Raw genomic sequence first — 27,094 nt, 5'->3', positions numbered from 1 at the left:
TGTAGGGTGTTTATCCCCCACTTTCTATTACTTTTTGATTCAGGACTTCTGCCAGCCTCTTATAATTTTGTTGATCGACAAAGGGACAGACAAACAGAACGCCGGGCTTTCACAATAGCTTAGTATTTGTGTAAGTAATATGTTATGTTTTATAGAAAAGACAGGTTTTGAAATATATTTCCCCCCGGGCAATGCCGGGTACTTCCCGCTAGTATGTTATAAAGGGGCCCTGAATAAAACACACAAATTTTAAAACACACATTTTTTACTTGCATAGTAAAGTAATTGTATTTTTTAATTTGCTATACAACCAGATATTGCAACATATCGCTAACCCTAAACACCCAGTCGTTCGTAAAAGTTGAAGGCGGTATATTTCTATAGTGATAGAGTAAATGCAGAATCACTGCACCGAAATTGATAGCTTTAAAACATTTAGTACGGGGGCCTTGAAAGTGCAGGGCCTGTAGCATATTATACTTTTGCTATTAGGATCATCCGGCACTGCCGTGGTCGGGTAGATTGTTTCTCTGAGTCCACCGTTGTTTCCCTTTCACATTTAGAAACATGCGCTTAAGAGTATTTGGCTGCTATGCATTTCCACGCAATAAGCCACATCCTTGAGCTATCATTTGTGATATTCGGGTCGCTTCTGAAAAAGAGCTACATATGTCAGTGGGCCTTACCTGGTAAAATACATTTTTTAAATCCTAAAATAAAAATTGGCCTTCGTTTTAGTTTTACCGCATCAGATAATCGCCACCTTTGCCGGGAGTCTAACTTGTCCATCCATGTTTCCACAGGTGAAGGTGGAGAGGCCTGATGGCAGTCCGGTCCCACACAAACTCGTCAGCCTGACCGTGAAGCAAGGCAACGCCGCTCCTCCCGGAAGCCAGCACCACACCGGGGCAGACGGAACGTTCACTTTCACAATAGACACGGGCGACTTTAATAAGTCCGACACGATCTTCCTGGAGGTGAATCATGGGCCCACGGTGTTTCCAGTAGAGGTGCATCCTGCTGCTGACCTGCAGAGGCACTCGATGCTATTAGCTCCCACAATGTTCGCAAGGACCTGAGCCGTGTTTACTCTCTGACGAGGTCCCCCTGAGATCTTCGAATCGACATCTTCTAAGGATTCTGAGAAGTCAAGGCTCTGTTCCTGGGGTGATGGGGCTATTGCCACTGTGCAGCTCCCAGCCATTGTAACCTGAAGGCCTGTGTTTCACTGAGGCCTAGGTTACATGAAAGCCTTAGTTACGTAAGGCCTGGGTTTAATTAATGCCTGGGTCACATGAAGGCCTTAATTACATAAGGCCTGGGTTTCATTAACTAGTGGATTACATGAAAGCCTTAGTTACATGAAGGCCTTAGTTAGGTAAGGTCTGGGTTTCATTAATGCCTGGGTTACATGAAGGTCTTAGATACATGCAGGCCTTAGATACATGCAGGCCTTAATTACGTAAGGCCTGGGTTTAATTAACACCAGGGTTACATAAATTCCTGGGTTACATGAAGGCCTTGGTTACATAAGGCCTGAGTTTAATTAAGGCCTCGGTTACATAAAAGCCTTAGTTACATAAGAACTGGGTTTCATTAATGCCAGGGTTACATTAAGGCCTGAGTTACATAAGGCCTGAGTTTAATTAAGGCATGGGTCAAATGAAAGCCTTAGGTACATAAGGCCTTAGTTTTTATTAAAGCCTGAGTTACATGAAGGCCCTAGTTACATAAGAACTAGGTTTCGTTAATGCCTGGGTTACATGAAGGCCCCAGCTATATAACCCTTAGTTACATGAAGGCATTAATGATATATTCTGTGGAATTTTCCCAATTTGTGTTGTATTGCTTTAAGAGACACATCCGTATGTGTCACCCCCCACCCCACCAACCCCACCCCACACCACCACAATGAACCCCGCAGGCCACAGACCCCGAGTTCAACTCGACCGCCCATCCGAGTGTGACCTACCAGCAGGGTTACAGCACCATCAGCGCGTTCTTCTCGCCCAGCGACAGCTTCCTCCAGCTGGACCGCGTTGCTCACACGCTCGAGTGCGGCTCCTCCGTCTTTCTGCGCCTGCTTCTGGTGCTGAAAGAAAACAGGAGCAGCGCCGGTGACGGCCACACGGGAGGAGTTGTGCATCCTGTTATCAATGTTCTGGTGAGCGCCGTCGCTTCTGTCTCTCTGCCTGCGAATCTCATTTTTCACCGTCGTTATGGCAGAGGTCACTCGCGCGCTCACCCGCAACAGCAGCGACTCACTAACCCACTCACTCACTCACACAGTAACTTGCTTACTAACCCACTAACCCACCCACACAGCGACCCAACCCACTTACCAACCCACTTAGTCACCCACACAGCGACTCACTCACTAACCCACTCACTCAACCACACAGTGACTAACTCACTAACCCACTCATCCACCCACACGTCAACTCACTCACTAACACACAGACTCGCTTACACGTGACCAATGGACGAGAATTTTCAAGACAGGTAGCTCTGTTATCGGGGGGCCAATTTGGACAAACGATGAGCAGCACAACATGGCCTTGTCATTTCGAATCACGTCCGGTGGGGATCTTTAACATCCGCCATGAACCGCGCACTACGTGGTATTCCACGGTCAATGCACCCACCACTGTCAAAATTAGGACGGCCACTTGATTCCTATGTCATCTTTAACCTGATGTCCTTCCACCACCGCCGCGCCACACCTTTGATGAGCACAGTTGGCTACATTCGATGCGAAAGAAGTTCAACACACACACACAGCGCGGTTGGCTACATACGGTGCGAAAGAAGTTCAACATACATATGTAATGATGCCTTGACACACTTCTCTTGAGATGGCACTTTGTTGAAGACGCGTTCACTTAACATCAGGCGGAGATCCCACTGCAACGGCCCCTAGTCTCCCTTATAGATCAACATGAGGCAACACCACCCTTCTCGATAATTCTTGCCGACTCTGGACGCTCTTTCTATTGGCAGACTCTACCGTCCGCTTCCATCACCTGACCACGCTCCCTCCTCGAACATTCCGGTAGCCACCGGTTCCTTCACACTCACAACTGATACCCCTGTCATTACCTCCCGTGGCCACCAGTCCATTCGTACTGCAGGCTGATTCCCCTGTCATTACCTCCTATGGCCACCAGGCCATTCGAACTGCAGACTGACTCCCCTGTCATTACCTCCGGTGGCCACCAGTCCACTCACACTGCAGGCTGACTCCCCTGTATTTACCTCCATTGGCCACCAGTCCATTCGTACTGCAGGCTGACTCCCCTGTCATTACCTCCTGTGGCCACTAGTCCATTCGTACTGCAGTTGACTCTCCTACCATTACCTCCCATGGCCACTAGTCCCCTCACACCACATTTCGGCACTGTTGTCATTACACATACATGGCATGGTTGGCTACGTACGGTGCAAAAGAAGTTCAACATACACACACAGCATCTTATGTAAGATTTACATAAAGCGCCGAAATACAGGTGTGCTTTGAAAACCCATCTTTTTAAAATAGAAAAAAAATAGTTAAAATAGTAGTAAGTATGCATTGAGGTGATATTGTTGGCGTTTTTGTTTTTATTGTTGTTCAGGTCATGTCAAGAGGAAATATCCTGCACACGGAGTCCTTCACCATTGACAAAGTGTACCTGGGTACGATAATTAATGACACCACCTGCATTCTGATACACTGTGAATTACACAGGGAGGTGGCAAGGGTTAACAATGGCCATCTATGTGTATCTATGTAAGTCTGTGTGTGTCTGTGTGTCTGTGTAAGTCTGTGTATGTCTGTGTATTCCAAACTGGAGCTAGACATATGTGCACTGCGCAGGTACACAAACGTATCCACTCTCTTTCTCTCTCCACAACTCATGGGCGAGTTGAGGGGATGGAGTATTTTGATGGCGTAAAATACCCAGGCAGGTGCTTTGGTTTGATGGGGCTGATGGTGAGTCCCAACCCTGTTAGTGGACCTGCCAGGGAGCATTCGACACTTCACGCAATTGCCTCAACGCGCATAGCGGTTGTTGTTATTGTTGGTGCATGTGTACGTGCGTGTATGTGTGTGTGTGTACGTGCGTGTTTGTGTGCGCATACAGGCAAAGCGCATTCCCATCACTTTCAGCTCAAGGTTAAACACAGCTTCGCACCGACGGCCCGACTCCTCGCCTGGATGGTCTTCAACAACGAGACGGTGGCTGACACGCTCGCCCTGTCCGTGCACAAGTGCTTCCCCAACAAGGTGTGCCACAATGGCGGCCACGGTGGCTAGGAGATGTTGACCACCTCGCCTGGTATGCAGGAGGTCATGGGTTCGATCTCGACCCCGAAGATGCCTGCTGCTGTATGCTGGGAGTCTGCGTGTATCTCTCGCATCATTAATATGGTGGCTAGGAGATGTTGACCACCTCGCCTGGTATGCAGGAGGTCATGGGTTCGATCTAGACCCCGAAGATGCCTGCTGCTGTATGCTGGGAGTCCGCGTGTCTCTCTCACATCATTACTAGGAGATGTTGACCACCTCGCCTGGTATGCAGGAGGTCGTGGGTCAAATGGCATTACCTCCCATGGCATAATTAAGGCCTTCGTTACACGAAGGCCTGGGTTTAATTAAGGGCTGAGTTACATGAAGACATTAGTTACAAAAGGCCTGGGTTTCATTAAGGTCTGAGTTACATCAAGGCCTTAGTTACATGAAGGCCTTAGTTACATAAGGCCTGGGTTGCATGAAGGTCTGGTTTTCATTAAGGACTGGGTTAAATAAAGGCCTTAGTTACATGACGCCTGGGGTATATGTGGGGTTTGTGTCTCTCTCTCACCGTGGTCGCGTGGATTTTTCTACGGGGTCCTCCGTTTTCTTTCCCCTCCACATTCAAAAGTTCACTTCACGCCTTTAGAAACATTTGGCAGCTGCCGTAACATTTGCACGTGGTGACAATAAGCCGTCAACTTCGCAGAAGCTATCATTTGTGATAGCTTCAAACGTCGCTTCTGAAAAAGAGGCTGCATGGCAACTCAGTAGTTGGAGCCTTCCACCCGGTAGACAGAGTCGACCCGGTTTCCGACGTGACTTTAGCTCGCGCTAGTCTGCTCAGAATGACTCTTGAGTGGACGATGTTTAGCGCTTCAAAACCCGAGCTCGGCACGGCCGATGAAAGGTCGGCACAACGCATCCGGCGCAAGTGATGTTTCTATTCTAGCCTGTGGGGAGATTCCAGGAACGCTTTGCGATGTCGTGAAACTAAACAGTTTCTATTTTGCCAGGTATGAAGCCACACTGCAGCGATGTATAACATACCAGTCAACCCAAACGGTTCACCCCGTATTATTGTACAGCGAATTGAGTTTTCAGGTCTATACGGCGTACAGCCGTTTCAATACGGGCACTATATTTTAGTTTGACTGTTTATGTTCGTCCCTTGGGATGGGACTTTGTAGGCTAAACTTTGATATTTATACGGGCACAGGGTGATCAATAAGGTCTGAATTGGTCTTTAACAAGGTAGGGCACTGATTAGGGGTTGGCAGGTATGTAGTAGTGTAGTGGATAGTAGTGTAGAGTGTATTGTGTATGGTAGTGTGGATTGGTCTGTAATAAGGGAGGGCATTTTCCAGAAGCGACCTGGCGATCACAAATTTACAGCAGCAACCAAATACCTCTAAACACGTAGAGACGTTGATTCTAAATGTTGAGGGGAAAACCGGAGGACCCGGAGAAAAATCCACGCGGCCACGGGGAAAGACTGCAATCCAGGATCTCCTGTATACCAGGCGAGGTAGTTAACATCTCCTAGCCACCGTAATGGTGATGATGAGAGAGTGAGAGACACGCAAACTCCAAACATACAGCAGCAGGCATTGTCACGGTCAGGTTCGAACCCACGACCTCCTGCGTACCAGGCGAGGTAGTTAACATCTCCTAGCCACCGTAATGGTGATGATGAGAGAGTGAGAGACACGCAAACTCCAAATATACAGCAGCAGGCATCGTCTCGGTCGGGTTCGAACCCACGACCTCCTGCGTACCAGGCGAGGTAGTTAACATCTCATAGCCACCGTGGCTGAATACGGCCGATGAAAGGAAAAAAAAACATCGGCAAGTGACGTCGCTACCGATTCTACTCTTAGTCTATGGGGAAAACAGGGGGTGGGGGGTTCCCAGGAACAGCATTGTGACGTCATAAAGGCGAAGGACGGGGGGTAGGGGAGGGGGAGGAGCCTCCCATTCTGCTGCAGTGGATTGGACGTGTTTCCGAGTGACGAGCGGTGGTGCAGCGGTTAGCGGTACGCTGCGCTACGAACTCCGGCGACTCGAGTTCGATTCCCGCTCACGGCCAACGCCAATGACGATTATCCGAACTGGTTCTGGGCCTCCCCTAGGTCGACTCAGCCCAAAATGAGTACTTGGTACGGTGTGTAGTAAACATTGCAACTTGGGGAGACAAAGGCGGCCGGACGTGGTGCTGGCCACCCACGCCCTCGCGTGCCGTGCCGGCCTTCATCAGTGCTCGCGAACAGCACTTGCCCCTACAGTCTGTTAAGGCTATACGGGCGGGGGAGATCTTTGTCTTTGTGTGTGTGTGCGCGCGTGTGCGCGCGTGTGCGCGCGTGCATGTGCGTGCGTGTGAATGCGTGTGCGTACATGCGTGTGCATGCGTGTGCGCGTGTGTGTGTGTGCATGTGTGCGTGTGCATGCATGTGTGTGCGTGTGCGTACGTGCGTGCGTGTGCATGCGTGTGCGCGTGTGTGTGCGTGCGTGTGCGTACGTGTGTGCGTGTGTCCGCGTGCGCAGGTGTCTGTGGGATTTGAGCACGAGCAGGAACTTCCGGGAGCCATGTCCACTCTGTCGATCCGTGCGTCTCCCGGCTCTCTGTGCGCGCTGCGCGTCGTCGACAAGAGCGTCCTCCTCCTCAAGCCCGAAGCTCAGCTGTCGGCCGAGTCGGTAAGGGGGGCAACAATAACAACCATAATAACAAGAACGGCAATAAAATAAACAACAATAACAGCACTAATGAAGCAATAGTAATGTAGTGAGTCCAACTGAGCCGCAGACCTTCTCTTGGGAGCAACGCGTTTTTATTGAACTCTCAGCACAACGCACTCCAGGCTATTAACACAACACACTCTCGGGTGGTGACCGCCCAACTAACCACGCTACGGCAGAACTAGACACGTTTCCACTATCCCGGTCCGGACCACAAGCTGGGTCCCGGACCGCGAGGCTGGAGGCTTCTTCAAGCTTGACGTGGATCTCCAACCCTCTTTCCCGGAGCCCCCTACTTCCTAACCACTCACTCCTCTGGCTCACGGTGAAGACCCCGTCTACGTCACGGGTCTCCCCTCAAATACCCCGGGGGGCATGACGTCACTTTACCCTGACGGCATTCCCCCGAGGCGAGTGTGACCTGACGTCAGCACTCCACTCCTCAACACAATTATACGCTGGCGAACAATAAAAAATAATGCCGAGCAAGAACAATAACAATCGCGACATGCAGGGCCCCCGCAATCTACATCTCCCACCCACAACGCGTAACGACGCTCGTGAGCCCAAGGGCGCGCAGGATCAGCCAATTACTCGCCATGACTCACGCGAGCGCGACAACCACAGGCGGCATGGGAGTGTGCAACGTGCGGGGATTATGCAATCCGAGTCTTTGAGCGAGTCCGCGATGCCGGACCTCCAGGGGGGTTGGGCTCTTCCGTCCTGGACGACCCGGGGGAAATGAGCAATCAATCGGACGAAGCCGGCTCCTCACGAAGAGCAGTAGGCCGGACCATCCGATCTTCCACGTCCGGAGCACGCGAGGCCGACAAGAGCCACTGCTTGCGAGGCATAAATTGCGCAGCGCCTGTGGACGGGACAGAAACACTCTCCTGAGGACCGGCGTCAGCAGACGCACGCCCCAGCTCATCGGGTATACCCGATACTCGGCCCCTGTGATATGGAGATGAAACAAATTGAATGGCGCAATAAACGGCTTCAGACGAGAGGAGTGAACAAACCAACTCCTCTTACCAAGTCGAATTTGGACACATTGTGGACGCACGACCCGAACAACATCAACCAGCACCCTCCAGGGTTGCAGCAATTTAGGGGATCTGCCCATGGGCACCTGTGGACTAATCGCACAGGAAAATACGAGCCCCCTTGGGGCTCTAAGAAACGCTGTCTCAGGTGTGGACCAATCAACTTCAAAGAAAGTGCATATCATTATCATCATCAGAGTTGTTTCTTTTTGTTTGCATTTTGACTGCTTGTGTTGTGGTTATTGCAAACATGATGCCTTGTATAAAGGTGTCAGTTTTGTACCATTTGAAAGGGTAAAACCCTATTACTAAAAACCTATTTTCCCGTGGGTTTGTGTCGAGGAGGCGCTTTACCCCCTGGCTCTGTCAGGAGAAGGCGGTTGTACAGCAGCAGAGTGTGTGGACTAATCTCCATCTGTTCAATCTCACTCCCACACGAATCGTAGACACGATGTCAATAAATTGGCTGTAAACATCTTATGGGAACAAAACAAAAAAGAAAGTCAACTCTCTCTTCTCGCCGCATCTCTGTCTGCTCTCGCGGCGATTTGTCCCGACAGATTTTCCAAAGGCTTCAGGTGCAGGACCTCACTTACTACGACTACGGAATCGAGCGGTGGGATTGCAGCTCGGAACATGATCGACGGCGCAAACGATCGTACGGTGTATGGATGGATGATTTCCAAAATAGCGTGCATCGGCTGTTCAAGGTGTGTGCTCCACAACGCCCACAACACCACCACCAACAAGAACAATACTACAGCGTGACCACCAGTAACATCATAACCACCACCAACATCAGAATCACCATTAGTCATCATCTCCACCACCACTATCATCATCTCCACCATCATTAGCATCATCTCCACCGCCACCACTATCTTCATCTCTACCACCACCACAATCCTTATCTCCACCACCAGCGCCGATTCCTGGGTGTGCCAGGAGAAGGTGGTGCTGCAAAGTGTGTGTGTGTCACTGTGTGTGTGTCACTGTGTGTGTGTCACTGTGTGTGTGTCACTGGGTGTGTGTGTGTCACTGGGTGTGTGTGTGTCACTGGGTGTGTGTCACTGGGTGTGTGTGTGTCACTGGGTGTGTGTGTGTCACTGGGTGTGTGTGTGTCACTGGGTGTGTGTGTGTGTGTCACTGGGTGTGTGTCTGACTGTATTGTAATGGGTAGCGTGCTGCACTATGAACCCAGCAACCCGGGTTCGATTCCCACTCATGGTCAACACCAGTGACGATTATCTGAACCGTTCCTGGGCCTCCCCTAGGTCGACTCGGCCTCAAATTAGTACTTTGTGTGGTGTGTAAACATCGCCACTGGGGAGACAAAGGCGGTCGGGCGTGGTGCTGGCCACCCACCCTCTCGTGTACCGTTCCGGCCTTCATAGGTGCTCGCTAACAGCACTTGCCCCTACAGACTGTTAAGGCTATACGGGGGATTTTTACTTTTTGTGTCTGGCTGAGGTGCCATCTGTTGAGGAAGTACTGAAGGCGATCCAGAGTCTGGGACCAGGAAAAGCATCGGACAGAGATGATCTCCCAAGCGAATTGCTAAAGAAGGATGGCGTTTGTGCACAGACTGCCCTACATGACATCATAACAACAGTCTGGACCACTGGACGGGTTCTGCAGGATTGGAAGGATGCCCTGGTGGTCCCCCTCTTTAAGAAGGGGGACCCCACAGACTGTAACAACTACCGGGACATCTCACTCCTCAGTGTACCCAGAACGGTCCTGCAAAGAATTATCCAACATCGCCTTGCCAGGAACGCTGAGGAGAGGCTTGTGGAGCCCCAATGCGGTTCCATTAAAGGGCGGTCCTGCACAGATGCCATATTTTCTGTCCATTTGCTACAGCAGAGGTGTAGGTAATTCCAACAAGACCTACATCTCTGCTTTATTGACCTGGTCAAGGCCTATGATACCATCAGTAGGCCTGAGATCTGGTTTGTTCTTCGTGCTTTCAGAGTCCTTGATCTTCTGCTCACAATCATTAAGGACTTCGTTATGGTGAGCAGGCCCGGGTAAAACTACGTGGCTGGGAGTCGGAGCCATTCCCTCTTCACCTTGGGGTGCGACAGGGATGTCCTCTGGCTCCCACATTATTTAACATCTATTTTGACAACGTAGTTCGTGAAGCGTTCGATGGCTGTACCAGAGGAATTTCCATCTGGTACAGATACAATGGGAGGCTGATCGATGCCCGAGTGCAGTCAAGGGATGGCTCCCTATTGGTCAATCATTGTATGAATGCTGATGATCTGGTAATTGTTGCTCACTCAGAGGAGGATTTAGAGGCACAGCTGCTGAACCTGGAACTTGCCACTAAAAAGTGAGGCCTTACCATTAGCCCCACCAAAACTAAGCGCCTGCCTTGGTATTTTGTACCATCGGACACTCCACACCCACAACTCCCAATTGGTGATGGGGCAGTTGTGGAGAAAGTGCAGAGTTTCCCATACCTGGGAAGTGTGCTCATGACCGGCTCACTCCGAATCAGTCGAGTGGCATTATCCTTTCACCGGCTGCCGAATGTTGTGTGGAAGCTAACGGGTCCATCGCTCCACACGAAGCGTCAGGTCTTCTCGGCCACAGTCATCCCCTCCCTTCTCTATGCTTGTGAAACGTGGACCCCCCTAACGGGACATCTTTGCTGGTTAGAAACATTTAGGAGCTCACAAATCCTTGAAAGATCTGGACAAAGTCCCTTCAGCGAGCTCCTCAGGCAGGCAAGGTTGCGTTGGCTGGGTCATGTAGCCCGCATGCCCAGCCACCGCATGCCTAAACAGCTTTTGTTCGGCTGGAGAGTGCTAAATGGGCACGGCATTTGCTAGAGAGGAAATGGTGTAATGTGGTATAAGTGGATGTATAGCTGTGTGGACTTGCCAATGACTAGTATCAGCAGTGTCAAGATCGGCCTCAGTAGAGGAGGCTCGTGAAGGCCGCTACTGGGCAGGTGGAGGCAGTCGCCCTCCAGCAACCATGGAGAGCAGTGGAGCGATGCTCACAACAACGAGCGGAGCGCCGGGTGGCTAAAGTACAGCAACTTGGCACAGTAGGGGGCACAGGTGGTGCATCGGCCAGTCATCTCAGTCAGTCGACTGATAATTATAATAATGATTATAATTACAATCACTACCGAAACCGTTATCTTCTTTAACTCACAGGGCATGGGCCTGGTGGTTCTGACCGACACAACTGTGAAGAGGTCGGTGGATTGCCATAAGCTGATGCACCATCGACAACGCATCGCCTATTCCATGGAAACTGTCGCAAGCCCAGGTCTGGCGTTCAGTAATCGTGGAAATATTGGTCCCATGGGGCAAGGTACCAATCTCAGATGTGCATCACCGCCACCACCACTATCACCATCTCTAACACCACTATCTCCACCACCACTACTATCTCCACCACCACTATCACCACCACCACCACCACCACTATAACTGTCTCCACCATCACCACTATCACCACTATCACAACTATCACCACCATTATCACCACTGTCACCATCACCACTACCACCACGACCACTAATCTCCACCACCATCATGTTGTATTTATTGTTATTAAAATAAATATTAAGTAAGAAATATGATTAAAAAATACTAAAATAAGAATAAAAAAATTGAAAATTACAACCAAAAATATGTTCATGTATGTAATTAAGTACAATTAACAACAAATATGTGTTAAGTGTAATTAATTGAACGTGTCTTAACAAAAAAATTACGTGTGTGTGTATGTGATTATGTGTGTGCGTGTGTGTGTCATCTCGTGTTCAATTATTATGTGGTGCGATTATCATTATTGTCTCTCTCGTTGCCTAGGAGCATGCTTCACCAATTGTGATAATATCAATGATTCTCGCTTTCATCTCAACATTTATGATTCTCTGCCTCTACATTCATGATTTTTGCTTTCACAATTATGATGTATAACTGTGTCAGGTTTTGGGATTCAGATCTCACCGCGGGATACAGTTCATCATTACGACGATGAGCACTCGTAAACCTATACTCTTAGTTTTTTCGGTAAAGTCACGTAGGTAAAAAAATGAAATAAAAATTAATAAAAATAAAATAATAAAAATCACGACGTTTCGGAGGCAACACAAGTCTTCGTCATCAGGTGGGACCGTCACAGCCAGATTAATTTCAATCTCATTTTTTTTACCTACGTGACTTTACCGAAAAAACTAAGAGTATGAATCCTTGCAGTCACGAAAGCTTCAAATCTACTCGTAAACCTGTTTTATTTATCTCAGCAACTTTAATCTCAACCTACCCCAACATCAAACTCTTATCATCGGGATAGGGACGGCGGAGCCCGTGCAAAAATACGCACCAAGTCAATCCGTACTTGACGATCACAAAAGCATCAATGGTCAAACCTCGCGATCACGTGGCTAAACCATAACAATGGGCAGCACCTCAGAGTGGCGATATCCACGCAGAATGCGTTCTCGTCGAATGCGTTTCGAATAGTTCGAAAGCGTCGACGGTCTGACCTCGCGAGCACGCGGTTCAAATGAAACAATGGGGTCGTCTCGTGACTTAAAAGCTTTCGTGACTGTAGGAATTCATATTCTTTGGGTCTCAAACTTAATTTGGAGCTTTCGTGACTGCAGGAATTACTGTTTGGTTCTTTCTGTAAAGTGACGTATAAAGAGAAAATAATAAATTAAATACTAGCATACGACGTTTCGATTGCAACACAAGCAATCATCATCAGGTATAAATGAAATAGAAACACAAATCTAGTATACTTAGAAATGTAATGTAATACAACAGAGAGTCGGATAACATAACGGTCAACACCCTACCTAGTTGATTACGTTCTTCCTGAGAATGCTAAATTTGAAAGCGAGATAAAACACAGAACCAGAGACATATAGACAGACAAATAAGCAGACAGATATCACAGAGATACATAGAGAAAGACAAAACTGTGTGCCTATATTTAGATTTGAAGCTTTCGTGACTGCAATGATTCATATTCTCAGGTTTTTTCGGTAAAGTCACGTAGGTGAAACATTAAAAGTAATGAAAGTAAAATAAAAACAAAACAAAAATAAAAATAAAATTCACGACGTTTCGGAGGCAACACAAGTCTCCGTCATCAGGTGGGACCGTCACAGCCAGATTAGCTGCATCAAGTGAAGCAATGATTCAAAATGTAATCCCTTATAAGCAAGTTGAAGGGGGGGAGGAGAGGGGGGGGGAGTTCATCAGAATGTGGTAGCCAATGAATGGAACGTATCGGGAGGGAGGGGGGTGGGAGGGGGAGGGAGCCAACAAAACATTTGGCGACGGCTTGGACGCGGCTGCTGCGCACGCCAACACAATGGGCAGAAAGGGGGGAGGGGAGGTCTGATACACATGATAGAACAAAGGAACGAAAATGCCCATGTTTATACCAATGCAGGCTGAAAAATGAAGAGAGTACTGTTAAAAATAACTGGGGATGTTAACACTCGGTGAAGTAAATTAAAATAGTGCCTGTCAGATAAGATGGTCCAAAAAGTGTAATTAAGTCTTTTTTGCGTGGTTAATAACATCTTTCCAGTGATTACTGAGTTTGTACCCATCATCACGGTTGAAATTATGTCTGTGTTTGTATATTTGTATGGCTTCGTGTACAAACCTTTGATGGTAGCCAGGAGGCTTGCAGAGAACCTTGGTCTCGGAAAAGACAATATCATGAGAGCCCGCCGAGTTGTAGCAATGATCGGCAACGGCCGAAGAATCAGTTCTGCCGTGTTTCAGATATGACTTGTGCTCGCGGACACGATCAGCAACATGACGTTTTGTTTCTCCAATGTAGCAATCACCACAAATGCAACTCAATTTGTAGACTCCAGGATACTGTAAGTCAGGAACGACATCCTTCACAGATGGAATCAGATCACGGATTTTATGCACTGTGCTGAATCGGACTTGGATCTTATGTTTGTTTAGAATTTTGGAGATCTTTTTGGTCACGCCTGCTATGTATGGTAACGTGATAGTTTTGGTCGGAGTTTCATGTGGTTGTTTCTGTGTGGTGGGAGAGACAGCTTGGCGGATAGTACGGTCAGAGTATCCGTTCATCCTGAGGGCCCGATGTACATGTCACCTGACTGATGAATTAAGACATGTACATCGGGCCCTCAGGATGAACGGATACTCTGACCGTACTATCCGCCAAGCTGTCTCTCCCACCACACAGAAACAACCACATGAAACTCCGACCAAAACTATCACGTTACCATACATAGCAGGCGTGACCAAAAAGATCTCCAAAATTCTAAACAAACATAAGATCCAAGTCCGATTCAGCACAGTGCATAAAATCCGTGATCTGATTCCATCTGTGAAGGATGTCGTTCCTGACTTACAGTATCCTGGAGTCTACAAATTGAGTTGCATTTGTGGTGATTGCTACATTGGAGAAACAAAACGTCATGTTGCTGATCGTGTCCGCGAGCACAAGTCAGATCTGAAACACGGCAGAACTGATTCTTCGGCCGTTGCCGATCATTGCTACAACTCGGCGGGCTCTCATGATATTGTCTTTTCCGAGACCAAGGTTCTCTGCAAGCCTCCTGGCTACCATCAAAGGTTTGTACACGAAGCCATACAAATATACAAACACAGACATAATTTCAACCGTGATGATGGGTACAAACTCAGTAATCACTGGAAAGATGTTATTAACCACGCAAAAAAGACTTAATTACACTTTTTGGACCATCTTATCTGACAGGCACTATTTTAATTTACTTCACCGAGTGTTAACATCCCCAGTTATTTTTAACAGTACTCTCTTCATTTTTCAGCCTGCATTGGTATAAACATGGGCATTTTCGTTCCTTTGTTCTATCATGTGTATCAGACCTCCCCTCCCCCCTTTCTGCCCATTGTGTTGGCGTGCGCAGCAGCCGCGTCCAAGCCGTCGCCAAATGTTTTGTTGGCTCCCTCCCCCTCCCACCCCCCTCCCTCCCGATACGTTCCATTCATTGGCTACCACATTCTGATGAACTCCCCCCCCCCTCTCCTCCCCCCCTTCAACTTGCTTATAAGGGATTACATTTTGAATCATTGCTTCACTTGATGCAGCTAATCTGGCTGTGACGGTCCCACCTGATGACGGAGACTTGTGTTGCCTCCGAAACGTCGTGAATTTTATTTTTATTTTTGTTTTGTTTTTATTTTACTTTCATTACTTTTAATGTTTTACCTACGTGACTTTACCGAAAAAACCTGAGAATGTGCCTATATTTGTCGACGTGGGACATTCTCGTCTCTTTGCGCTGTATTTTTTCCGTCGTGCGGGCAGGGAGTTTATGGCGCTTTGCCATGGCGTCCTACCTCCCTCGCTCTCTCACACATTACCCGGGTCACTCCTTTGCCCGTGCAAGAGAATTATTTCCATCACGGGTACCCGTTTGCGACCCTGGTGCGGCCGGGTACGGGTAGGCCGTGAGTCACTGGTGAGTCACCGTTTGTCACTCATTTCCCAACGTCTTGTCTCTTCTCACAATTCAAGTTCCTAGAATCAACCCACCCGCGCCTGCAACATGGCTTCATCCCAGAGGTCGCAATCAGGTACCCGTACCCTACCCGATACCCGGCCGGGTACGGGTAGCCAGGTATCGGGTAGGGTACGGGTACCCGTTTTGGACCCTGGTGCGGTCGGGTACGGGTATCAAAACCCGTTTGCCACCTCTGATCACGGCCTGTCACCAACGTGTTCCTCCTTTGCTGCTGCATGAGTTGGGTTCATTCCTGGGAAGCGAAATATGTGACGGCTCTAAGGCCCTCCCCGTCTCCGGTTATATAAATCAGGGAAGGGGGGAATGATTCGGGATAGGAGGGAAGGAGGAAGGGAATGAAGGAAGGAAGGAGGAAAGGAATGAGGTAAGGAATAAAGGAAATATAGCCGGTGTTCCTTGTGTAACTTATGTTCCTAATGTAACTTGTGTACCTCGTGTACATGATGCAACTTGTGTAACGTGTGTAACTTATGTCACTTGTCCTCTTCTTGGTTCTTTCGGTAAAGTCACGTAGAAGGGAAGTAATAAAATAATAAAAATAAAACATAATAAAATAACTCTCACGACGTTTCGGCCACAACGCAAGCAGCCGTCCTCAGGTAAAGAACAGGTCTGTCGGGGAGACAGCGTCTGAGGACGGCTGCTGCTTGTGTTGTGGCCGAAACGTCGTGATAATTATTTTGTTATGTTTTATTTTTATTATTTTATTACTTCCCTTCTACGTGACTTTACCGAAAGAACCAAGAAGATGAATCCCTGCAGTCACGAAAGCTTTAAATCGAAACTCATGTCACTTGTGTTAAAATGCACAGGCGGAGCGATGTTCAAGATGGTGAAGGAGACCGTCAGAGAATATTTCCCGGAAACGTGGATCTGGGATCTCTACCCAGTCAGGTGAGGCCAGGATCACCACCACCACCAACCACCACCATCGCCAACACCACCACCATCGCCAACACCACCACCACCATCGCCGCCGCCACCGCCACCACCGCCACCAACACCACCACCGCCACCACCGCCGCCGCCACCATCGCTGCCACCACCACCACCATCATCAATCACCATCGCCAACACCACCACCACCATCGCCGCCACCATCACCACCATCAACCACCATCACCAACACCACCACCACCATCGCCGCCACCTCCACCACCATCAACCACCATTGCCACCAATGACACCACTATCTCCACCATTGACAACACCATCACCACCATCAACACCAATGACACCACCATCACCACCAATGCCACCTCCACCAACCACCATCGCCATCACCACCACCACCAACCACCATCGCCAACACCACCACCACCATCGCCACCACCTCCACCACCATCAACCACCATCGCCACCAATGACACCACCATCGCCACCAATGACACCACCATCGCCACCACTGACACCACCATCGCCATCGCCACCAACCACCATCGCCATCACCACCACCTTTGTCGTCCTCCATCAATGCCAAAATACCGTCGTCGTTGCCACCACCAACATCGCAACCACCGCCACCACTACCATCGCTACCACCACCATCACCACCATCGCCACCACCAATACCATCGCTACCACCACCATCACCCCCACTACCACCACCATTACCATCGTGACCACCACCATCGCCACCACCAATACCATCGCTACCACCACCATCGCCACCACTACCACCACAACCACTACCACCACCGCCACCATCGCCGCCACCAGACCAGGTTCCGCCACTCCCTCGCCCCGCTAACCCTCACCGCCTCCGCTTTGACGAACGCTCGGTGTAGTGACACCAAGACACGGCAGTCTTCAGCAGGAGGCAGGGGTCCTGATTATCTTGGAGGCCCACTCACTCACCCATCCACTCACGCACTCACCTACTCACCCACTCACTCATTCACCTACCCACCCACTCACTCATTCACCCACTCACTCACTCACCCATCCACTCACTCATTCACCCACTCACTCACCCATCCACTCACTAACTCACCCACTCACCCACTCACCTACCCACCCACTCACTCATTCACCCACTCACTCATTCACCCACTCACTCATTCACCCACTCACTCACTCACCCATCCACTCACTCACTCACCTACTCACCCACTCACTCAGCCACTTACCCACTCACTCACCCACTCACTCACTCACCGACCTACCCACCCACTCACTCACCCACTCACTCACCCACTCACTCACCTACCCACCCACCCACTCACTCACTCATTCACCCACTCACTCACCCACTCACTCACTCACTCACCTACCCACCCACCCACTCACTCACCTGCTGACCCACTCACTGACTCATTCATCCACTCACTCAGCCAAGCCCCCGCACTCTCATTCACCCACCCAATCTCTGGCCAGGAGCTTTGCCCCCAGCTGATGGTTAACTGGCCAGCCTCCCCCGAGTCTCCGAACACCTCATATTAATGTCACCATCACCCCCCCCCCCATCCTAACGCTGCCGCCCTCCGCCGCCCCCCCTCCCCGCCCGCCCCCCCAAGTGAATCTGGCTTGGAGCAGGTGGCGGTAAAGGTGCCAGACTCCATCACCGAGTGGAAGGCCTCGGCATTCTGCTCGTCGCCGGCGGGCTTCGGCCTCTCCGAGGTCTCCTCGCTCCGAGTCTTCACCCCGTTCTTCGTCGAACCCGTGCTGCCCTACTCCGTGGTGCGCGGCGAGACCTTCCCGCTCGCCATCAGCGTCCACAACTACTTGCACAGCTGCCTCAAGGTGACCGGCACCTCTCCTGCTGCTGCTGGTGGTGGTGGTGATATTCCACTCCGGTGGTGGGTGTCCATCTAGGACCCCCATTCAAACGCACAGTGGCCTGGTCTCAGCTTGCCGATGAAAGTTGCAAGCGAAAAATTCATCATCGCAGGCCTGAGATCTCGTTTGTTCTTCGTGCTTTCAGAGTCCCTGATCCTCTGCTCATGATCATTAAGGACCTTCATGATGGTGATAATAACAGTCTGGACCACTGGACGGGTTCCGCAGGATTGTAAGGATACCCTGGTGGTCCCCCTCTTTAAGAAGGGGGACCCCACAGACTGTAACAACTACAGGGACATCTCACTCCTCAGTGTACTCAGAACGGTCCTGGCAAGAATTATCCAACATCACCTTGCCAGGAACGTTGAGGAGAGGCTTGTGGAGTCCCAATGCAGTTCCAGGAAAGGGCGGTCCTGCATAGATGCCATTTTCTGTCCATTTGCTACAGCAGAGGTGTAGGAAATTCCAACAAGACCTACATCTCTGCTTTATTGACCTGGTCAAGGCCTATGATACCATCAGTAGGCCTGAGATATGGTTTGTTCTTCGTGCTTTCAGAGTCCCTGATCTTCTGCTCACGATCATTAAGGACTTCATGATGGTGAGCGGGCCCGGGTAAAACTACGTGGCCAGGAGTCAGAGCCATTCCCCGTACACCTTGGGGTGCGACAGGGATATTAACTGGCTCCAACATTAATTAGCATCTATTTCGACCTCGTAGTTAGTGAATCCTTCAATAGCTGTACCAGAGGAATTTCCATCTGGTACAGATACAATGGGAGGCTGATCGATGCCCGGGTGCGGTCAAGGGATGGCTCCCTATTGCTCAACCACGTCATGTATGCCGATGATCTAGTAATTGCCTCTTACTCAGAGGAGGAGTTGGAGGCGCTGCTGCTGAACCTGGAGCTTTGCACCAAGAGGTGGGGCCTTACCATCGGCCCCACCAAAACGAAGCACCTGCCTGGGTATTTTGTACCATCGGACACATTACCCCCACAACTCCCAATTGGTGATGGGGCAATTGTGGAGAGAGTGGAGAGTTTTCAATACCTTGGCAGTGTGCTCATGACCGGCTCCAATTGGTGATGGTGGAGGTGGTGATGCTGGCGGTGGCGGTGATGTTGGTGGGGATGTTGTTTTTGCTGCTACAGATCGAGGTGACGCTGCTGGACTCGGAGCACTTTGCGGTGGCCGCGGGAGGCCCCCGTGGCGCCGCGAGCTGCGTGTGTCCCGACAGGAAGGGCCTCTTCAGCTTCCTCATCGAGCCGCTCTCCCTGGGTGAGGCCCCAACTCGCACCCTCTATCTCTACCACAACTCCTACCACTACCTCTACCATTACCTCTACCACTACCACTACCCTGGGTGACCCCCCAACTCGCACCCTCTACCACTACCACTACCCCTACCACGACTCCTACCACTACCTCTACATCTACCACTACCACTACCCCTACCACTACCACGATTCCTACCACTACCACTACCTCTACCACTACTCCTACCCCTGCCACTACCACGACTCCTACCACTTCCACAACCCCTACCTCTACCACTACCACTACCTCTACCACTACCACTACCTCTACCACTACCACGACTACTACCACAACCTCTACCACTACCTCTACCACTACCACGACTACTACCACTACCTCTACCACTACCACTACCTCTACCACTACCCCTACCACTTCTCCTACCTCTACCTCTACCACTACCTCTACCACTACCCCTACCACTACCACTACCCTGGGTGAGCCCCCAACTCGCACACTCGACCCCTACCACTACCCCTACCTCTACCACTTCCTCTACCCCTACCACAACTCCTACCACTACCCCTACCTCTACCACAACTCCTACCACTACCCTGGGTGAGCCCCCAACTCGCACCCTCTACCCCTACCACGACTCCTACCTCTACCACTTCTCCTACCACTACCCTTACCACTATCACTACCTCTACCCCTGCCACTACTATGACTCCTACCACTACCTCCACTCCTACCTCTACCCCTACTACTACCCCTACCCTGGGTGAGCCCCCCACTAGCACCCTCCACCTCTATAGCGTGCTGGGGTATCGATGGAGGCAGTGGCACTGAGTTGAGCTCCCTCCCCCCCTCCCTCCCTCCCTGCCCCCTTCTCCTCCCCCTCCTCCTGCACCTCCTCCTCCCCTCCCCTCCACCTTCCCCCCCTCGCCTGTCTCTCGTCCCACTGGGGGCGCGGTGCCAGGCACGGTGAACGTGAGCGTGAGGGCGGCAGCGGTGCGCAGCGATGAGCCCTGCGGGAACGAGGTGGTGGTGGTGCCGGAAGAGGGGGCCGTGGACACGGTGGTGCGGAGCGTCATCGTCGAGGTGAGGTCGTCGTTGTCATCATCGCCATCGTCATCATCGCCATCGTCACCATCGTCATCGTCACCATCGTCATCATCACCATCGTCATCATCACCATCGTCATCATCATTGTCACCATCACCATCGTCATCAACATCACCATCGTCACCATCGTCACCATTGTCATCACCATCGTCATCACCAGGACTATCATCACCATCGTCACCATCGTCACCATCGTCCCCATCGTCATCGTCATCATCATCACCATCATCACCATCATCATCGCCATCGTCAACATCATCATCACCGCCATCACCATCGTCATCATCATCATCACCGTCACCGTCAACATCATCATCACCATCGTCATCATCATCATCGTCATCGTCATCACCATCGTCATCACCATCATCATCATCACCATCGTCATCATTACCATCGTCATCACCAGGACCATCGTCACCATCGTCGTCACCATCGTCGTCACCATCGTCGTCACCATCGTCATCACCATCATCATCACCATCGTCCTCACCATCATCATCATCGTCACCATTGTCATCACCATCGTCACCATCACCACCATCGTCACCATAGTCACTATCGTCGTCATCACCATCGTCATCATTATCCAGGTGACATCACCGCCACCACCATCAGTGACGTCATCAGGAGCATTGTTTTCGTTATCAATGTGGTTGTTGATGTGGTTGTTGTTGATGATGTTGTTGTTGTTGATGTGGTTGTTGACACGGTTGTTGTTGTGGTGGTTGTTGTTGTTGTTTCAGCCGGAGGGGATTCCAAAAGAGCTTGCATACAGCTCTCTCCTGTGCCCCAAATGTGAGTCTCCTGTGGGACCACTTACACAGTCCCACTCATGGAGCTCCCCCCGCAACCACCATCACCACCACTACCTCCACCACCATCACTACCGCCACCACCATCACTACCGCCACCACCTCCACCACCGTCACCACCACCACCACCACCGCTGTCACCACCACCACCACTACTGCCACCACCGTCACAACCACCGTCACCACCACCGTCACCGCCACCACCGCTGTCACCGCCACTACCGCCACTACCGTCACCACCACCGCCACTTCTGTTTCGATTTGTCTCTGCCGCGTCGTCTCCTTCCCAGCGCCAGCGTCCGAGCGCTTCATCTTCAACATGTCCCTGCCGGCCAACGTGATCCTGGGCTCTGCCCGGGCGTACGCCACGATCGCCGGTGAGTCTCACACTCGGCCCCGGTCTGGCGCTGCCATCAGCGATTTAAACACTCCGGCCCCTGGCAGAAGTCAGGGGCCGGATTCATCCAATAGGGCACAGCAGGGCCCACTCACTCATTCACTCACCCACTCACTCATTCACCCACTCAACCACTCACTCATTTACTCATGCACTCACTCACCCACTCACTCATATACTCACACACGCACCCACTCACTCACCCACTCACAAACTCAGCTACCTACCCACTCACTCACTCATTCACCCACTCACTCACTCACGCACTCACCCACTCACTCACTCATTCACTCACCCACTCATTCACTCACCCACTCGCCCACTCATTCATTCACTCACGCACTCACCCACTCACTCATTCACTCACGCACTCATGCACTCACCCACTCACTCATTCACTCACCCACTAATTCACTCACCCACTCGCCCACTCATTCATTCACTCACGCACTCACCCACTCACTCATTCACTCACGCACTCATGCACTCACCCACTCACTCATTCACTCACCCACTCACCCACTCATCCACTCACCCATTCCCCCACTCACTCGCACACTCACCCACTCACTCATTCACTCACACACTCACCCACTCACTCATTCACTAACCCACTCACCCACTCACTCATTCACTCACGCACTCATGCACTCACCCATTCACTCACGCACTCATGCACTCACCCACTCACTCACCCACTCATCCACTCACCCACTCCCCAACTCCCATACTCACTCACAAACTCACCCACTCACTCATTCACTCACTCACTCACCCACTCACGCAATCACTCGCCCACTCACTCACTCACTCACCCACTCACCCACTCACTCATTTACTCACGCACTCATGCACTCACTCACCCACTCACCCACTCACCCGCTCACCCACTACGGCTAGGAGATGTTAACTCTCTCACCTTGTATGCAGGAGGTCGTGGGTTCGATCCCGAACCTGACGCCTGCTGCTGTATATTTGTAGCTGGCCTTCCTCTCTCTCCCCCACGTGATCGCGTGGACTTTTTCTTCGGGTCCCCCGGTTTTCTTTTCCATCCACATTTAGTATCAGCAGCACACGCTGAGACCATTTGGCTGCTGCTGCTGCTGTAAATTTTGACGTAATGACGACTGATAGAGGCCCCCTCTTCATTGGGCTATCATTTGTGACAGCCACGTCGCTCATGAAAAAGCAGCCCACATAGCGACTCAGTGGGGCCTTGGCTGTTAAATACAAACTTCGTACGTTTTACGTTTATAATAGCGCGGTTGGCTACGTACGGTGCGAAAGAAGTTCAACACACACACACAGCACGGTTGGCAACGTACGGTGCGAAAGAAGTTCAACACACACACATAGCAAGGATAGCAGAGCCGTGCCTTTGCCAATCCGGGGTGAGCGACGGTTCCGTCTCTCTTGACTGAGCCTTCCTCGTCGCCCTCCAGGGGACATCATGGGCTCGGCGCTTCAGAACTTGGACAAGCTCCTCACCCTACCGACGGGATGCGGGGAGCAGAACATGGTCAAGTTCGCGCCCAACATTTACATCCAGGAGTACCTGCAGAACTCCGGGCAGCTGACGGACGCGGTCCGAGACAAGGCGCTCAACTTTCTACGAGTTGGTAGGTGTCGGATCAGTGTGTCTGTATGTCACTGTCTAGAGATTCCCATCAGAGACCAGTCTGTCAGTGTCTAGATATACCCATCAGAGACCAGTCTGTCTGTCAGTGTCTAGACACCCATCAGAGACCAGTCTGTCAGTGTCTAGAGATACCCATCAGAGACCAGTCAGTCTGTCAGTGTCTAGAGACACCCATCAGAGACCAGTCTGTCAGTGTCTAGAGTTACCCATCAGAGACCAGTCTGTCAGTGTCTAGAGTTACCCATCAGAGACCAGTCTGTCAGTGTCTAGAGTTACCCATTAGAGACCAGTCTGTCAGTGTCTAGAGTTACCCATTAGAGACCAGTCTGTCAGTGTCTAGAGTTACCCATTAGAGACCAGTCTGTCAGTGTCTAGAGTTACCCATCAGAGACCAGTCTGTCAGTGTCTAGAGTTACCCATCAGAGACCAGTCTGTCAGTGTCTAGAGTTACCCATTAGAGACCAGTCTGTCAGTGTCTAGAGTTACCCATTAGAGACCAGTCTGTCAGTGTCTAGAGCAGGGGTCGGCAACCTGCGGCTCCGGAGCCGCATGCGGCTCTTTTGAACCTTGACCGCGGCTCCGGGGCGGATGCTAGCGAGGGGAGGAGGCGCACTGTGACACCTGCTGTGGCGTTGCCGCTGCTGACAGGTCGCCGCTCCGCTCCACACTGCCCGCCCGGTGACAGGCAATAACGTTGCTTTGTCACATGTTTGGAAGAAGTAAAAACCTTCCTGGGCAGCAAAGAGCTCACCTTTGCTGAGCTGGAACAGCCAGAGTGGCTGGAAAAATTACATTTTATGGTAGACATGACAGCACATCTAAACACGCTAAATACAACCCTTCAGGGGAAAGGAGGCACAGCCCTGCACATGCTGGAGGAGGTTTTGGCATTCGAGCACAAGTTGACAGTGTTTGTCAAAGATTTACAGAGAGGTACACTGTCTCACTTTCCCTCTTTGAGAGAGTTCAAACAAAGTCATGATACGATAAATTTGGAATATTTCAAGTCTGCAATCACCACAATGCAAAGTTCGTTTGGGAAACGATTCTGTGAGTTCAGAGAGGAAAAAACGACATTATCCTTCCCTGTCACTCCCCTGGCGATCGATCCATCCCTATTGAATATGACTGCATTTGCAGGTGTAAGTCAACCTGATCTTGAGATGGAACTGGCCGATATAGCCGACAAAGATATATGGGTGTCCAAGTTCAAATGCTTGACCGCTACTCTTGAGGATGTTGCCCGTCAGAAGGCCATTCTGGCTCAGAATCATAAATGGAGTGATATTGAAAACCTTCCCAAACAGGACAAACTTGTATTCGAAACATGGAATGCCATCCCCAACACTTATATAAACATGAAAAAGTATGCATTTGGAGTCCTGTCGATCTTCGGCTCCACATATGTATGTGAGCAGGTCTTCTCCAACATGAACTATATTAAAAACAAACATCGATCACGCCTCACAGATGACAGCTTGCAAGCCTGTGTGAAAATGAAGGTGACGTCTTACAGCCCTGATGTGCAGACACTGTGCACTGAGGTTCAGGAGCAAAAATCCCATTAACCAGGTAGTTTAGCTATTAATTTGCAAAAATATATTTTACATTGTTAAGTGAAAAAGTCCTTTTTTTATTCAGATTGACAGCTGACTGCACGATCCTGTATATAGCAATAAGGTAAGAAACAATATATGCAGTGTTATATTTGTTTTAAATGTTGCAATGGTTTTGCGGCTCCCAGTTTATTTTTTCCTTCGGAAACGGGTCCAAGTGGCTCTTTATGTCTTAAAGGTTGCAGACCCCTGGTCTAGAGTTACCCATTAGAGACCAGTCTGTCAGTGTCTAGAGTTACCCATTAGAGACCAGTCTGTCAGTGTCTAGAGTTACCCATCAGAGACCAGTCTGTCAGTGTCTAGAGTTACCCATCAGAGACCAGTCTGTCAGTGTCTAGACACCCATCAGAGACCAGTCTGTCAGTGTCTAGAGTTACCCATCAGAGACCAGTCTGTCAGTGTCTAGAGTTACCCATCAGAGACCAGTCTGTCAGTGTCTAGAGTTACCCATCAGAGACCAGTCTGTCTGTCTGTCAGTGTCTAGAGACACCCATCAGAGACCAGTCTGTGAGTGTCTAGAGTTACCCATCAGAGACCAGTCTGTCAGTGTCTAGAGTTACCCATCAGAGACCAGTCTGTCAGTGTCTAGAGTTACCCATCAGAGACCAGTCTGTCTGTCTGGCAGTGTCTAGAGTTACCCATCAGAGACCAGTCTGTCAGTGTCTAGAGTTACCCATCAGAAACCAGTCTGTCAGTGTCTAGAGTTACCCATCAGAGACCAGTCTGGCAGTGTCTAGAGTTACCCATCAGAGACCAGTCTGTCAGTGTCTAGAGTTACCCATCAGAGACCAGTCTGTCTGTCTGGCAGTGTCTAGAGTTACCCATCAGAGACCAGTCTGTCAGTGTCTAGAGTTACCCATCAGAGACCAGTCTGGCAGTGTCTAGAGATACCCATCAGAGACCACTCTGTCTGTCTGTCAGTGTCTAGAGTTACCCATCAGAGACCAGTCTGTCAGTGTCTAGAGTTACCCATCAGAGACCAGTCTGTCAGTGTCTAGACACCCATCAGAGACCAGTCTGTCAGTGTCTAGAGTTACCCATCAGAGACCAGTCTGTCAGTGTCTAGAGTTACCCATTAGAGACCAGTCTGTCAGTGTCTAGAGTTACCCATCAGAGACCAGTCTGTCAGTGTCTAGAGTTACCCATCAGAGACCAGTCTGTCAGTGTCTAGACACCCATCAGAGACCAGTCTGTCAGTGTCTAGAGTTACCCATCAGAGACCAGTCTGTCAGTGTCTAGAGTTACCCATCAGAGACCAGTCTGTCAGTGTCTAGAGTTACCCATCAGAGACCAGTCTGTCTGTCTGTCAGTGTCTAGAGACACCCATCAGAGACCAGTCTGTGAGTGTCTGGAGTTACCCATCAGAGACCAGTCTGTCAGTGTCTAGAGTTACCCATCAGAGACCAGTCTGTCAGTGTCTAGAGTTACCCATCAGAGACCAGTCTGTCAGTGTCTAGAGTTACCCATCAGAGACCAGTCTGTCTGTCTGGCAGTGTCTAGAGTTACCCATCAGAGACCAGTCTGTCAGTGTCTAGAGTTACCCATCAGAAACCAGTCTGTCAGTGTCTAGAGTTACCCATCAGAGACCAGTCTGGCAGTGTCTAGAGATACCCATCAGAGACCACTCTGTCTGTCTGTCAGTGTCTAGAGTTACCCATCAGAGACCAGTCTGTCAGTGTCTAGAGTTACCCATCAGAGACCAGTCTGTCAGTGTCTAGAGTTACCCATCAGAGACCAGTCTGTCTGTCTGGCAGTGTCTAGAGTTACCCATCAGAGACCAGTCTGGCAGTGTCTAGAGATACCCATCAGAGACCACTCTGTCTGTCTGTCAGTGTCTAGAGTTACCCATCAGAGACCAGTCTG

General features: G+C 50.3%; 1 protein-coding gene across 1 annotated transcript in view; it reads left to right on the top strand.

Moving 5' to 3' along the window:
- LOC144737219 (alpha-2-macroglobulin-like) overlaps positions 1-27,094 on the top strand; it is a 67,041-nt gene that overhangs the window by 22,285 nt on the left and 17,662 nt on the right. Inside the window, exons 11-24 of the mRNA XM_078619940.1 lie at positions 804-977; positions 1,925-2,164; positions 3,615-3,675; positions 4,125-4,267; positions 6,818-6,967; positions 8,616-8,765; positions 11,229-11,388; positions 16,411-16,492; positions 18,115-18,340; positions 19,534-19,660; positions 20,619-20,740; positions 21,511-21,562; positions 21,870-21,956; positions 23,419-23,595. Of these exons, the coding sequence (XP_078476066.1) occupies positions 804-977; positions 1,925-2,164; positions 3,615-3,675; positions 4,125-4,267; positions 6,818-6,967; positions 8,616-8,765; positions 11,229-11,388; positions 16,411-16,492; positions 18,115-18,340; positions 19,534-19,660; positions 20,619-20,740; positions 21,511-21,562; positions 21,870-21,956; positions 23,419-23,595 (1,951 nt within the window). The remainder of the gene's footprint in view (positions 1-803; positions 978-1,924; positions 2,165-3,614; positions 3,676-4,124; positions 4,268-6,817; positions 6,968-8,615; positions 8,766-11,228; positions 11,389-16,410; positions 16,493-18,114; positions 18,341-19,533; positions 19,661-20,618; positions 20,741-21,510; positions 21,563-21,869; positions 21,957-23,418; positions 23,596-27,094) is intronic.

Source organism: Lampetra planeri, chromosome 66 (assembly GCF_965212315.1).
Source record: "Lampetra planeri chromosome 66, kcLamPlan1.2.h2, whole genome shotgun sequence".
Taxonomy (NCBI): Eukaryota; Metazoa; Chordata; class Hyperoartia; order Petromyzontiformes; family Petromyzontidae; genus Lampetra; species Lampetra planeri.
This window is presented reverse-complemented; position numbering and strand designations above follow the sequence as displayed.